The sequence below is a fragment of the Lissotriton vulgaris genome, chromosome 4_1, assembly GCF_964263255.1.
Source record: "Lissotriton vulgaris chromosome 4_1, aLisVul1.2, whole genome shotgun sequence".
Classification (NCBI taxonomy): domain Eukaryota; kingdom Metazoa; phylum Chordata; class Amphibia; order Caudata; family Salamandridae; genus Lissotriton; species Lissotriton vulgaris.
In genome coordinates this window covers 1,058,937,464-1,058,953,398 of record NC_141691.1, presented here as the reverse complement: position 1 = coordinate 1,058,953,398, position 15,935 = coordinate 1,058,937,464, and the positions used below count along the sequence as shown (strand labels likewise).

Genomic DNA, 15,935 nt, shown 5'->3' with positions numbered 1-15,935 from the left:
GGACAGAAGTACCTACATAGTGAGATGGAACTGTGGATTAACATAGAACTATGACATGCCGGCTATGACAAGTATCCAGTTGTAGGCTGCATAATGTGCATTAGATAACATTACTATGTATAATAGTTCAACATGAGGGGGGTCATAGATGCAAACAGTTATTTTTCCAGCTAATTTAATTTTCTAAACCATTTTAGAAAGTCTATATGTTGGTTATGGTAGGTTACCCTTTCGAAAATATGTTGAATGAATTAGATGCATCTGTTGCATCACTGTGATGGTGATGAGAAAAGTATTATCATGCCTGGGAGTGTACATTTGCATATATATAGATTCTGCACAATACATACATTTATTCATATTAATTTAATTATTGGTTGTTTTAAACATTAGTAAGCCTATTCAAGGCGCTATTTTTTATGAATAGGACTGGATCACAGAGATCAATCATAAAATTAAATCATCTATTTACATGTACATTTAGTATTGCTTAGATTTTACATTTAATTAATGTTTTTGATTTTCATTAATGAATTTGAATTAATAAGATCATGACCCCAATGTGTAGGATATGTAAGAATGATAAATCTCTGATATGTTACAAAATTCTTTTTGCACGTTACAAAATGGCTACCACAAGCAACACGGACAGGATGGAACACATATTCTAGGCCCTCGTCGATGTTTACTTTGACCTACCTGCCCAATTAAATCGATTTTTGTTAAAAGGTGATGTTTAACTTGGGTTTACGGACTACTGATATTGACAAAAGCCAGGAGGCCAAAAGTGTTTGTCAATTTCTTTTCGATAGTTTCATGATAATAAAATGATTATCAGATTCTACAGCCTGTGAGTGCTCAGCATTGTTTCGAGCCATGATTGTACTGGAGTGCGCTCGCTTTCAGGTGGCTTTCCTCAGATGAACAGGAAAAAAGCACTCTGTGCAAAACAGCCTATGAATGAAGTCGGCTGACCTCCTTCCCAATTCTGTATGCTATGATGGGAGAAGCAAAATGTGAATGACAGCTGAACGAACTTATGAATGAAGAGGGCTTACTGTAAGCCCCTGTTTGTATGTATTTATGTATGTATGGTTATTGAGATTTTTTATTAAGACACGAGGCTAGCAAGTCAGCTAAAGTTGTCTCTAGGACACACCTATAAACTGGGAGACTTCCAAGTAAGTGTACATAGGTGTGAGCTAGAGCAACAAAGCACTTATTCATGTGTGTCTGAGGTATGTAGCAAGGAGGTAGACTTACAATTGCAATGATTTAGCATTCCTGAACTGTCTCATAAAAGTTTAGTAGAATACGAACAGGCACATATTACAAATCATGAGGGCAGTCAAAATCATACACTTTTTTTCTGATAGTTTTTTAACAGAACACAATATAAGGCCCTTCTTTGTACTTAAATACGTTTTAGAACATACCTTCAGTTGAGTATATTAAACCTACAGTGTTAATCACTGAAATAACTAAAGTTAAAAACAGTAGTATTTAAAACCTACCTGTCGGATCAACTGCTTTTCGAACTCAAGGTCTGGAGATTGATCCACCTTCACCTCAGCTACAGCAGCTGTGGCTCTTCTGTCACACACCACAGCTTAGACAGAAAAGATATTTTCAAACTTTGTGGCATATACAATAATTTAACAAATCATCTACAACGTATTAATCAGTCATGGAGCATTTCCAGTAATTAAGGCCTTAGGTCAACCATTCACTTCTAGTGCCGCCTATGTTTTCAGATATTTGTTGAACATTGGCATGATGAACACTCATGAGTTTTATCATTTGTCTATTCATTTAAGTAATAGATCACTCTTCGATGAACATTATTTTCTAGCAGAAGCTAAGTAATGGTACATCAAATTTTGCAGCAACAGTGAAAGCTTTTGAGACAACCTCTATATCAATAGTAAGGTAGTATGTGCATTTAAATCAGTTTCTTATCAGAATGATAAGCAGTCTTGAGAGACTTTGCATTGTAAAAGCAATGGTCATATGAAAAGAAGGAAATTATTTGCAACTCAGGTTCTTTTGAATTATTAGATACCTCACCGCACTCAACACCGGCCGACTCCCAGTATGCCATCAAGCCACTCCTCGACGCACCCACGGACCTTTCAGCTGCCACGCCTGCAAGTTCACCTGCATCCGGACCAGCCTCGCACCAGCACCCGCCAAGTCGAACACCAGCAGCAACCACCTCAAGTGCATCCTGCTCAACACCCGCTCCGTCTACAGACACGCCATCGAACTCTGGAACCTCCTAGACGCCACAGCCCCTGACGTTGCCTTCCTCACGGAGACCTGGATGAACGCCTCTTCAGCTCCCGACATCGCCATCGCTATTCCAGAGGGCTACAAGATCGTCCGGAGGGACCGAAACGCCAACCAGATGGGAGGAGGCATCGCCATCATCCACAGGAACACCATCCGTCTCACGACCAGCACCGACAACACCCTGACCAGCGCCGAACACCTGCATTTCCAGATCCACACCAACCCGAACACCACCCTCAGAGGCACCCTGATCTACCGACCCCCTGGACCACGCACACAATTCAGCGAGGACATCGCCGACTTCGTCAGCCCGCATGCCCTCCCCTCCGCTGACTACATCCTCCTGGGGGACCTCAACTTCCATCTGGAGAACAACAACGACCGCAACACCAGCACCCTGCTCGACAAACTCGCCAACCTGGGACTCAAGCAACTGGTGTCCACCCCCACCCACCTCGCCGGACACACACTCAACGCAGTCTTCTCCTCCAGCACAGACATCGGCTTCAGCCACGCCACAGAGCTTCAATGGACGGACCACAGCTGCGTCCACTTCACCTTCAAGAGAACGACGACCCACCAACACCAGCAACAGGCCGCCCGCAGAAGCTGGAACAAGATCACAGCAGACCAGCTCGCCACCTCCCTGAGCCAGCACCCTCCTGCCAGCTCAGCGGACCCCAGCCAGGCCGCCGACAACCTCACGAAGTGGATCAGCATCTGCGCGGACGAGCTCGCCCCACTGAGGACCCCGCCTAGCAGACCCGGCAGCAAGAAGGCCCCATGGTTCACCGACGAACTCAAGAGCTCCAAGAAGAACTGCCGAGCCCTCGAGAAAGTCTGGAGAAGGGAACCGACACCGGACAACAGGACCTCCTTCAAACTTGCCACCCGGAAACACCACCAGCTGATCCGCGCCGCCAAGAAAACAGCATTCAAGGACCGGCTGGACAACAACGCACACAACTGCAAGGAACTCTTCAACATCGTGAAAGAGCTTTCCAACCCCAGCGCAGGAAACAACGACATCACCCCATCGCAAGACCTCTGCAACTCCCTCGCTTCATACTTCCACAACAAGACCGCGGACATACACAACAGCTTCAACAACCAACCAACGCACACCATGACCGAACAACCACCCCCCACCACCACCCTCCACGCCTGGACCCCGATCAGCACCGAAGACACCATCCGCACGATGAACTCCATCCACTCCGGATCACCGACCGACCCCTGCCCTCACCACGTCTTCAACAAGGCCAACGCTGTCATCGCACCCCACCTGCGAGACATCATCAACACATCCTTCGACACCACCATCTTCCCTGAGAGCTGGAAACACGCCGAACTCAGCGCTCTACTCAAGAAACCAACAGCGGACCCCACCGACCTCAAGAATTACCGCCCCATCTCGCTCCTCCCGTTTCCAGCCAAAGTCATCGAGAAGACCGTCAACAAGCAGATGGCCGCCTTCCTCGAGACGAACGGATCCCTCGACCCCTCACAGTCCGGCTTCCGAGCCAATCACAGCACCGAGACCGCCCTCATCGCCGCCACCGATGACATCCGAGCCCTGATGGACAATGGAAAAACAGCGGCCCTCATCCTCCTAGACCTCTCCGCGGCATTCGACACGGTCTGCCACCGCACCCTAGTACGGCGCCTCAGCAACATCGGAATCCAGGACAAGGCGCTGAAATGGATCATCTCCTTCCTCGACGGAAGAACACAGAGAGTCCGCCTACCACCGTACAAGTCAGAGGCCTCCGAAGTCATCTGCGGCGTCCCCCAAGGATCATCTCTGAGCCCCACCCTCTTCAACGTCTACATGAGCCCCCTCGCGGCCATCGTACGCAAACACAACCTCAGCATAATCTCCTACGCCGACGACACCCAGCTGATCCCCTCCCTGACCAACGACCCCGCCGCCGCCAGATCCAACCTGCACGAAGGGATGAAAGAGGTAGCCGAGTGGATGACGACCAGCCGCCTGAAACTGAACTCGGACAAGACAGAGGTCCTCATCCTGGGCTCCTCACCCTCCGCCTGGGACGACTCCTGGTGGCCTCCCGCCCTGGGCACCGCACCCAAACCGACAGACCATGCACGAAACCTGGGCTTCATCCTGGACTCCTCCCTCTCCATGACCAGGCAAGTCAACAACGTCTCCTCGACGAGCTTCAACATCCTACGCATGCTACGGAAGATCTTCTGGTGGATCCCCACCGAGACCAGGAAGACCGTCACCCAGGCCCTCGTCACCAGCCGACTGGACTACGGCAACGCCCTCTACGCCGGTACCACCGCCAAGCTCCAGAAGAGACTCCAGCGGATCCAGAACGCCTCAGCCAGACTCATCCTCGACATCCCACGAACCAGCCATATCTCCGGACATCTGAGAGACCTTCACTGGCTCCCCGTCAACAAAAGAATCACCTTCCGCCTCCTCACCCACGCACACAAAGCCCTACACGACCAAGGCCCGAGCTACCTCAACAGCCGAGTCAACTTCCACGCTCCCAAACGCCACCTTCGATCAGCCAACCACGCCCTCGCCGCCGTCCCCCGCATCCGAAGAGCGACCACAGGAGGAAGGTCCTTCTCCTACCTGGCCGCCAAGACCTGGAACTCCCTCCCGACCGACCTGCGCCTGACCCAAGACCACCTCTCCTTCAGGAAGAAGCTGAAGACCTGGCTGTTCGAGCAGTAGCGGCACCCCCCCCACCCCCAGCGCCTTGAGACCCTACGGGTATGTAGCGCGCTTTATAAGTGTCACTGATTGATTGATTGTGTACCACTAATGATCAATGAGCCTCAAACATTATAAGCTTTGGTGCATTACTATGTCATGAACCATCAAGGTGAGCAAGCAGAAACAGTTAAATACCTGTAATCCTTGTTTCAACTGGGGGAATCTTCATTACAGTCCTATGCATAGAATTGTTGTATATATTTTCATTCCTATCCTTAGAGTACCCTATGGTTGGAATGTATTAGAGGCGTTAATCCATCTTTACCTTTTACTTTGGCACTTGTTTGGACACTGACATGCTATGTAATGTAAGTGGTGTTAGGATTGAGGATTGGTGTTTTCTTTCTGTCCTCCCTCTGGCCCCAGCACAGGGGTGTGTCTACATTCATGGGTATGTTTTTGTCTAGAACCTTACAGTAGATGGGTTGAGAGCCCTGTACTCTCACAATGGTGTTGCAATGGGTGTTGTTCCACCTGGGTGGTGGTGCAGTGGCGTAACGATAATTGAGGGGGCCCCCCTGCCAGGTACGTGGAGGGGCCCTCTCCGGACTCTATTAGGAGCTCTCAGGCCGAATTGCAGTGCTGAGGGGGCCCCCTTGAGCTTGATGGCCCCCGCACTGCGGGGGCCTGTGTTACGCCCCTGTGGTGGTGGTCGCAGTACATGTTTCTCTATAAATGCAAGTTTATTTTTGTTTAGTTTTTTAAATTGAGCCTTTCATATTTGCAGAAATTGTTCTGTTGATTGGACAGCCCCCGTCTTCCCACCTTTCTTGGCATCTGATTGGTCTGTTTTTAGCGCCCTGAAGGTGTTCCCGTCATTTGGTCCTGCACTGAAACCAGGGTCGGATTGGTAAGGCAGACAGTCGGGCAATGCGAGAGGGGGCGGTATCCGAGTTCCAGCTGTTGGCTGCTTTTTTGGGCAGCCTGGGGCGGATTTGGGCGATATCTGTGTTGTCCAGATGCTGCAAGCGGCCCATTGGGTGCCTGAGTACCTTTCTGGAGGTAGATGGGCGTCCATTACCTCGCTTTTATCAATGGGCAGAGGTGTCACTCCCTTTCTCTCCTGGGCCGGCCCATTAATGTATGCATACTGAGCGGGGCAGGGGGCCTGAGCAGAAGTGCCCTCACTTGTTTTTAGATCTGTTTCGCAAGCAGCATTTTGCGGAAAGGCAATATGCAAATGAGGGCCACTCAGTGGCGTAGCTAAGAGGGAGCGGACAGCCCCAGGCGGCATGGGTTTTGGGGCAGGTGCCGGCCCCCTTCCCCCGCTCTTACTTGCGGCAGTAAGAATTGGCATTAAGCCTCCTGAGCCCCCGCTCCTACCTGTGGCCACATGAAGCGCCGGCATCTACCCCGCTCTTCGATTAGGCCGCGGGCAGCAGATGCATTGGCTGCCACGTGCGTCCTAAGGCCTAGCTACGCCACAGGGACGACTATTTTTTAGCATGCCCGGGCCGATTTTTAATCCCAATTCAACCCTGACGGAAACACGTGTGGACGCCATCACAACTTGAAAGCGAATCTGAAGAACACATTATCATAAAGGGATTAACTAATGTGACTTTGAGGCCTAAAATTGTCTCTTTAAAAAGAAACCTAATGGATTGTATTAAGAGAATCATATGTCATTACACTCTATGCCCGAGGACTTTGTCTGGTTCAACTGATTCTCTTGTTTTTAATGTTTTGTTGATAGACTATGATAGAATGAATGTAGTTCGACTGGTATTGGTTTGAGTATGGATATAGTTTTTGAGTTTTTAGTTTGAGTGGAAGGTTGCGTGGCTGCTGAATAATTATAAATGTATTTTGTAATATTGCTTTCGTAAATATGACATTGATTATGAATTTGTAAAAGACATGACATGGGAATGTGCTTACCTGCAATTAGAAAATCGAAATAGAATACAAAATTATTTATTGCACTACATGTGTCAATGCCAGAGCGGGCAGCTAGGAAGGTGGTGAAGAGTGCTGTACTGGACGAGGCTGATGTGAGACCGGAAAGCTTTTTTAAATTTTTTAATTTTTTAAACAAAATGTTAATTGTTTTGTTCCAAGCATCTAAATGGATAGAAACGTTTAATACTTCTATACACTCAGTGTCAACAGTTCAAAGAATATTGTTCTTGTTTATGACCTTCTGTTGCTGCAGACGCCGGGTTCTGCGCCCCTTCAATACATAATAAGAAACAGGCAAAGTGATAATAACATTATGCCATACAACGCGTCTTGGTGTGGGACTCCAGCCCTCAGTTACAGTTCCGCCTACAATGTTCACCAACATCCCCTCCTACCCTCTCTCACCACCCCTGCGCGTGCCATGGCTGGACCTGCAACCAGTTGGAAGATGGAGATCCGGTTTTCCCCCTTCCCAGATCAACCAGAGGGTAACAACAGATTCCTCTTATATATTCAGTACTCAAGTTTCTATATGTGTCAGAGAGCTGTTCCCTCTCAACCCAGAAATTCTTCCCAAGACTCACAATGATAACTTTTGGAGTATTCCCAGGATCTTCAGTATGGGGGCCATTCACATGTTTTAGTTCCACCACCAGAGTTCCCCATGCTCTGGCCGCCTCTAGTGAACCCTGACCTCGCCTGGCATTCCTAAGTCTAACCGATCACTCATAATCCGACCAGCGGAGTACCTCCCTTTTCCAACCTTCGGCACTAATCACCCTTTGCATTCGCCAGTTCTGGGCTATCTCTCTCTTAGCCAGAAGAAGTGCCAAGTCTTGGAAATCGCGCGTGCCTTTAGTCTTGGGAGTGTGCGGGAACCTGTGGAGGAGGCAATGTTTTGGCGTGCAGTGAACCTCCCTGTTTAGCACCCGAGTCAGTGTATCTGTGACCCTTTTCCAAAAATCCCCCAGCTTCGGCCAACTCCAAAACATGTGAAGGAACTCTGCACCAGACTCTACGCAGCAAAGGCATTTAGCTTCTGTCATCACAAAGTATCGGTTTATCCATTCCGTATTAAGGTATGCCCTATGTAGCACCTAAAAGTTGATCGGTTTGAAGCACGCATTTCTAGAAACCTTAGGAATGCAGCTCAACAATCCCTCCCATACTTTCCCCTCTTTGGGTTTCCCCAGATCTTCCTCCCAGCGTGTCCGCAGGGTAACTAGTGGGATCATCCCCTCATCTCGGAGTGGACGGTACAGGCAAGTAACTGCTTTTATGTTCTCGTGGATATCACAATGTATTGGCACCCTACTGATAGCGACGGTTCGGTCCACCCCATATTCCAGTGTTTCTGAATTGCTGCTGTTAGCGCTCTATGCAATAGAAATGTCTCCTCGGGAGATCAAACCTCCCTCTAAATTCTTCAAATGCCAGTAGTGATCCGTCCTCATACAGGGTCCCTACTGTGCTCACTCCAGCCACCACCCACTCCCTCAGTCCATGCCATTCACCTCCTTGCGGGAGTTCAGTAAGCCATCTAGTGGGATATCTGGGACATAAGGCCTCTTAGTTTTCGATTTCTGTAAGCTTCGGATCCAGCACCTATGCTGCACTTGGAACTCAGGGCTAGTATCTGTTCTCAGGACAGCTAGTCGCAACACCACTCGGGACAACAGTTGAAGGTAAGGTATATGGCAGCCCAGGTGCTCTGCCCTTTTGATCTGACCAGCCATACATTATGTAAGCCACGTCTCCATAGTATGGTTAGTGCCAGCCCCCAGGCAAACCCTATGATTAATGACTTGAGGTTTCAAAAGCTACTCACCGGAATCCATATCGATAGGACTACAAAGAAATACAACAATCTTGGCAGTGCCACCATTTTTAGGAGGGATATCCTGCCCATCACAGATAGGGGCAAGGAGGCCCAGAATTCAATATTTGCTTTTAACCCCCAAATGGCATTTCCTATGTTACCTTCTAATTTATCTGGAGTATTGTGATAGGTTCTTGCCCCTAAGTAAGATAGGCACATAGGCTCCCATATTACATCCTTCGCGGCATCCAGTCTATCTCTACACAAAATAGTCAAAAACAGGCAGGACTTTCTCAAGTTGACTCAGAGGCCTGAGACCCTCCCTAGATGCATGAGGAGCTCCCTCGCTCCTACAAGGTCTTCCCTTGCATTCCGGAGGAAAAGCCAAAGGTCATGGGACTAAAGTACGCCATGCTGTTCCCCGCTCGCTTGAGGATCGAATACGAGGAGCGTGTGCTCTACTTTGATCGCCCGGAGGTTGCCAGTGACTGGCTCGATACTTTGTCGGCACACCGTGATCGACAGGAACAATCGATGGGAGCTGAAGGTGGCCTGGAGGAACGGGTGGAGTGAGTCCCTACCGCCGTGCCACCTATACGGACTTGCAGCGGGGGGTTGACTATTACTATGTGCATGACCTGTTGATTACCCGGGGGTGGGAGGGCTCAGGATTCTTCTTCCTCTAAGGGGTCTTTCTCTCTCTTTTTTCGTAGATTAGTTTCATGGGGCGACAGGCACACTGCAAGTTGGGGTGGCTTTTGGGTCTAACGCAGGGGTGCAGTGTGGGGGGGTGTGTTCTACAGGTTTTCCTGGGGGTGGGCTTTTCGTTTCTTTGTTTATCCCGAGGTTCTATTTCGCTGCACACTTTGACCACTGTGTCTGTTTCTCTATGGGGGGAGCACAGCTCATGTTCTTGGAATGGTGGTTAGGGGGCTTCGGGTGCTGAGCTGGAATGTTAACGGTCTGGGTGATAGGATCAAGCGGGGATTGTTTTACAGTATCTGAAACGTCTTTCACCTGATATAGTGTTACTGCAGGAGACACATCTGATAGGAAATGCTTGCCAGGCACTGAATAGAAGGGGATACCGTTTGGTGGCACATTCAGGATTCACTACTGGGTCGAGGGGGGCGGGTGACTTGATCAGGAGTTCCCTCCCCTTGGAGATAGATGATACTGTGTTAGATGATAGAGGCCGGTACGCTGCCATTACGGGTCGCTGGGAGGGGAAGACGATCTCTGTTCTTTCTGTGTATGTCCCACCGGGTTTACAGTCCGTCACGTTTTCTGATCTGGGTAGAGTGGTGCTGAACTTCCCTCTGGGCATGTTGGTGGTTGGTGGGGATTTTAACTCAGTTTTTTGTGATAGCGAGGATCGTCACCCCCCAAACTCCCCCCGGACTCTTTTGAGGTCACAGTTATGGATGAGCAACTTCCTGAATGCGCTGGGTTTAGTGGATTGCTGGAGGCACCTGCACCCTGGGCAGGCACAATATACCTTCTATTCGGGAGCACATGGGAGTCTTTCGAGGCTCGATTATATCCTGGTGCCAGCGGTGCAGATGGTCTCTGTGAGAGAAATTCGACACCTTGCTCGGGGGATTTCGGATCACTCTCCTCTCTGGCTTACGATTGATGTACAACTGGAAGCCGGGGGCCGGGTTGCCCCAAATAACCCCTGGCACCTACGTAATCCGAAAACCAGGGCTGAGGTGGTTAAATGTATAGACCATTACTTTGTGGAGAATGTTGGGTCTGTTTCCTCTTCGGTTTCCCTGTGGGAGGCCTTTAAGACAGTTGTTCGGGGTCAAGCCCTTTACTTGATCGCTAGCGCGAGGAAAAGCAAGAATGAGGAAGTGGTGAGATTGGAGACTGAAATCTTGTCTCTGGAAGAAGAGTTGGAATCCGGGGTCACACCCGAGGGTTTGCATGTGTTGGCCCTTAAGCAGGCCGATTACAGAGTGCTGGTGACGGATGCAGCGAGTATGATGAGTCGTGAGCAGCAGGGGCGTTTGTATGATGTTGGTGATAAGGCCGGGAAGTTGATTGCGTGGCTGGATAAGAGAGAAAGGTTGAATCGTGTGGTGCCTGTTGTGGTAAGAGAGGATGGTGAACGGGTTGTGGACCCAGATGGGATAGTCGCGGTGTTTGCTCAGCACTTTCAGAAGGTCTACGCGCCGGTCTCGGACAGGCCGGAGGAGGATTCACATTTGCTACTTAGGGATATCTCGCTGCCTAGCCTTTCGGAGTCAGATAGGGAGCTTATGGAGGTGGATTTTTCTACTGATGAAATGGCGCTTGCTATCCGCTCCCTTCGCTCAGGGAAGGCCTCCGGCCCGAATGGTCTCCCGATAGAGCTGTACAAATTGTGTCCAGACAAGATGGCACCACACCTTCGCCAAATGTTTTTGGAATCGCGAGATCTCGGGGTTCTTCCCCGGGATCAGAGATTGGCGTCCATTGTAGCCTTACACAAAGATGGGAAGCCCCGTGATAAATGCTCTTCATATAGGCCGATCTCGCTTTTGAACGTCGAGCCCAAAATTTTGGCGAAACTTTTGGCGAATTGTTTGATCACGGTTATCGGTGATTTGATACACCCTGATCAGTCCGGGTTCATTCCTCATCGGAATACGGCTCTCAATTTCGCCGCCTTCATGGTGTACTGGCAAGGGCGGGGTCACTTCGTGAGTCGGCCATTTTGGTCTCATTGGATGCCTCGATGGCCTTCGACACGATAGAATGGCCATATTTGTGGGCGGCCCTCGCAAAATTCGGTTTTGGTCCTCATTTTATTGGCTGGGTCAGACTCCTTTATGAACAACCAATGGCCCAAGTGGTTGTCAATGGTAGGGCCTCGGAGCCTTTCGTCCTAGGAAGAGGCACGCGACAGGGCTGTCCGTTATCACCGCTCCTCTTCGCGCTTGCTCTTGAGCCCCTTGCCGCGTGGCTTAGGTGGGAGCCGTCGCTTAAGGGCATTAGTTGGTCCTCTGACTTCGAGGACCGTATATCATTGTACGCCGATGATATTCTGTTATACCTTACTTCCCCTCGTAAGTCACTAGGAGTGTTGTTTGACGTGTTACGTTCCTTTGGGAGGAACTCGGGTTTGGCCATCAATTGGTCTAAGTCCTGCATTTACCCGCTCACTGCAGAAATGCCACTGTTGCCCCGTGTCTGTCCGATACCGGTATCGCGTTACGGCTTTAAATACTTAGGGATTTATATTTCCTTGGACTCAGCCGTACGGTATGAGAGGAATCTGCTTCCGCCACTCCGCCGGCTTCGGTCCGACGTCACAGCGTGGTGCGGTTTGCCGCTGTCCCCGGTTGGGAGAGGGGCCCTGTTTAAGATGATGTCCCTCCCTCGATTTCTGTACGCCCTCCAAATCACGCTTGACTTGGTGCCTGCTAGTTATTTCCGGGAGATCGAGGACCTCCAGAGAAAGCTGGTATGGGGCGGGCGACCTCGCATTGCGCTGGCGAAATTGACTTTGCCCTGGTACGACGGTGGTATAGCGTTGCCCGATATAAAACGGTACTATTGGGCATCGCAACTGAGTGCTATCAACCACGCAATGTATGGTCCGGGCCCGAATCCGTCATTCGAGATGGATAAATGGCAGCTGCGGGGAGGAGACTACCATAGGGCGCTCTACTCTAGGTCGAAGGGGAAAAATCTCACCGGTCCCACTAGGGTTGCGGTACGAGTGTGGGGCGCTGCGACTGCTGCCACGGGATGGACAGACAGGCTGACCAGAGCCACTCCGCTTTATGCGGCGGAGAGGCTGGGCTGTCTTTGGACGACGCCTGATGCGCATGGGTTACTCTATGGATGGGTTGTGTAGGCGCGGCTGTGGTATGCTTGCTACTTTTCTTCATATTTTGTAGGAATATCCGGACGTGGTGGTGTATTGGAGACGAGTGCATGAGTTTATGGAAGAGGTTACGGGTGTTTCGTTATTGCCTGAGGCCAGAAGGTGCCTGTTGAACATGTGGGAGCCGAATGATTATAGCGTAGCGCAGACTCAATGGGCCACCCTCGGCAACATGATTGCGAAAAGAGACATAGCCCAGCTGTGGGGGTCTCACAGGGCACCCGTGGTTTCAACCTGGGAGGAAAACATGGATTGGTGCATGTTCAGAGAAAAAACTGTGTACATCGCTCGTGGAAGACCTAAGAAATGGGGGAGGATATGGGGTCAATGGAATTCATATCGTGGAGAGATTTGTACCCCCCCTGTTGTAGAAACCAATGATATTCCTCTCTCCCCGTGACCGGGCATCCCATGCGTCTATATCCTATTGTACTTTACTTGCTTGTCCGCTCCTGACCCCTTCATTCCCTCCTCGTGTTTCCATATCCTTTTTTTCATCTGCCTCATCTGTCTCAGATAGCAGGGTCACTCCCCCTGCTATCTGAGACAGCCACATGCATTCTAAATGTCACCTCGGAATTATGTTGCTATGTTTGTTTTCAAAAAATATAAAATGTGAAACCTTTCATTAATCCTCCTATCATCACAAGAACATCGTATGGGCATATTATATCGCTGCCGAACCCCCGGGTTGTCGGCTGATGAGCTGTGTACTATTTTTGATTTCGATATCCACTGCTACTGGCCGGCCCCTGTGGTTGTAGGTCTGTATTTGTATTACTTTGTCGAAATAAAGGTTTAAAAAAAATAATAATAATAATCTCGGAATATTAATGGCTGTGTTTCGCCTAGTGATAAATCCTGCATGATCCCGGTGTATGAGGGTCTTCATATGTGGGAAAAGACTCATGGCAAAAATCTTGATCAGGGCCTTATAGTCAAGGGAAGCATTGACAGTGGTCTATAGGCTGTTTTATCAACAGAAGATTTGCCTGATTTTAGGAGGAGCACCACCAGGGCCACTCGTGTAGTTGAGGGAAGCTGGTTACAACTAGCTCATGTATGTGTGAAGTACAAAGTATGGTGTCTAGGCATACATGCAAGTTGTGTAAGTGAGAGAAAAATGAATAGTCTCTCTGCCCTGGGTGGTGTTCCCGCCAGGAATCAACTATGCCCCACTGGACCTGCCATTCTCTGAGGGCCTTTGCTGATCTAACTATTGGTGTGTCTCTCACCGGTGGGTGGGACTGGTCTAGTTCCACATCTGCTATACAGTTATAATCGCCTCCCATATTTTCTGACCCTACTAGGTATGGTGCCAATGCTCTGGAGAGGGCCGTCAAAAATAAAACTTGGTTCATGTTGGGGCCATATAGATCCTTAAGGTGATTTCACATCCGTCTAGCATTCTGTACACCACTACATATCTTCCCTCAGGATCACCTAGCTGCCTGGTGCATTGAAAGGGCACTCCTGGTTTGATCCACACTAATACCCCTCTAGCAGATGCAGAGTAGTCTGTGTAATATGACTGCCCCCGCCATCTACGCTGGGGAGAGACCCCCTCCTTAGCCTTTTCGTGTGTCTCCAGCAGAAGGGCAATCTGTACTACCCTTCTGGCTAAACGGGCATATACCTTGCCTCTGACATTCCAGGTGAGGACTGTATATGCTACTGGGGGTGCCATATGTTGCTTCTAGAGTGTCTCCCCTTCCCAATAGGGGTTGCTGTTAATCTAACTTCACTCTCCTTTCCTGATTTCATGCCCCACCTGGCCCGCCATACACGCCCCTACCCTTTTGTAAACCCCAACAATCAACAAAAATACCAACTCTTACACCCCAGGACTGGCATAAGAACAAACCCCACCCTAACCAGACCCCAACGGGTGTCTATTTGCAGGAGAAGCCGCAGATCTACAATCAGGGTGGGCTAGAATCACAGTCTCCGCACGGAGCTCCCCACACCGGGTCCCCCCATCGCAATGAACACAAACTTCAAATCTAAGTTTTTATTAGTTACAAGCGGGTAATACCCATAGGAGGCATCAAGCTCTGATCACTAGTGGATGTACTTTCCCATCGTTTCTAACTGTCCCAAAATAATCTCGCCCACTGTTCCCAGGCCTATCTTAGGCAGTTCAATGTCGGTGTCTTCTGCAGAGCTAGTGTCCCTGGCAGCCTCAGAGTTGCGCGTTACTAATTTCAGTGACCGCCCTGAGCACATTTCCTTGATTGCTTTAGGTTTCTGCTATTGTAGGTGCTCCTTCCTTTGTGGATCATGACTTTTGTAGGTGAGGCATGGGCGCCTGGATTCTCCCTCCGAGCCGGCATGTTATGTTATGTTATGTTAGTGCTATTTGTATTGCGCACGGCTGCTCCAGCGAAGGAGCGTCCCGGCGCACCGACAAGGTGGCGAACACCACACAACTGGGGAACAGAAATAATTATTAAGAAATTGGGGAGTGAAGGATTTAACAAAGCTCAGAAAATAAATGAGTTTTAGCGGCCTTGCGGAAGGAGAGCAGGTCACCAAAGGTCCGGAGTTTCAAAGGGAGAGCGTTCCAGAGTGCGGCTGCCCGCACCTTAAAAGAGCGGCCCCCCACCCGACTGAGTTTGAACCGAGGGGCTACCGCTAATTCTTGGTCTAGCGAGCGCAGAGTGCGGCCCGGGATGTAAGGGCGCAAAAGTTGGTGCAGTAAGGGAGGTGATAGGCCCTTCAGAATTTTGAAGGAAAGGCACAAAACTTTAAAGTGGATCCGCTGCCTAACGGGTAACCAATGCAAGGCTCGCAAAGATGGACCGGCCGAGCAAAACCTAGGAAGACCTACGATCGCTCTGGCCGCAGCGTTCTGCACTCTTTGAAGTCCGGTTAACTCAGCCTGGTTTAATCCTATAAAAAGGGAGCTGGCATAGTCCAACCGCGCCAAAACCGTTGCTTGCACCACCAATTGACGAGTTGCGGCATCGAAGTATTTAAGGGCAGGGCGCAGATTGCGCAGGATGCCGAAGCAGCAAGCCGCCGTCCTTTTGGTGTGGCCAACGAAGTTGAGGGAAGGGTCCAGCCAAACACCAAGGTTTTTGATCTCCGCAACCGGAGTGGGGGGTCGGCCCCAGCTCAGAGGGCCACCAAGTATCTCCCCATAGGTCCGTCCGCTTCCCAAAGATCATCACCTCCGTTTTTTTGGCGTTTAGTTGGAGACAGTTGGACGTCATCCAACCAGCCACCGCCCTGAGTCCTTCTCTGAATCTTGGGACATCCACCCCAGAGTCCCCGCTGATCGTGACCGC

General features: G+C 49.9%; 1 protein-coding gene across 1 annotated transcript in view; it reads right to left on the bottom strand.

Moving 5' to 3' along the window:
- Nucleotides 1-15,935, bottom strand: part of LOC147722860 (kinesin-like protein KIF17) — a 1,643,424-nt gene that overhangs the window by 815,811 nt on the left and 811,678 nt on the right. Inside the window, exon 6 of the mRNA XM_086965286.1 lies at nt 1,515-1,609. Coding sequence (XP_086821412.1) covers nt 1,515-1,609 — 95 coding nt within the window. The remainder of the gene's footprint in view (nt 1-1,514; nt 1,610-15,935) is intronic.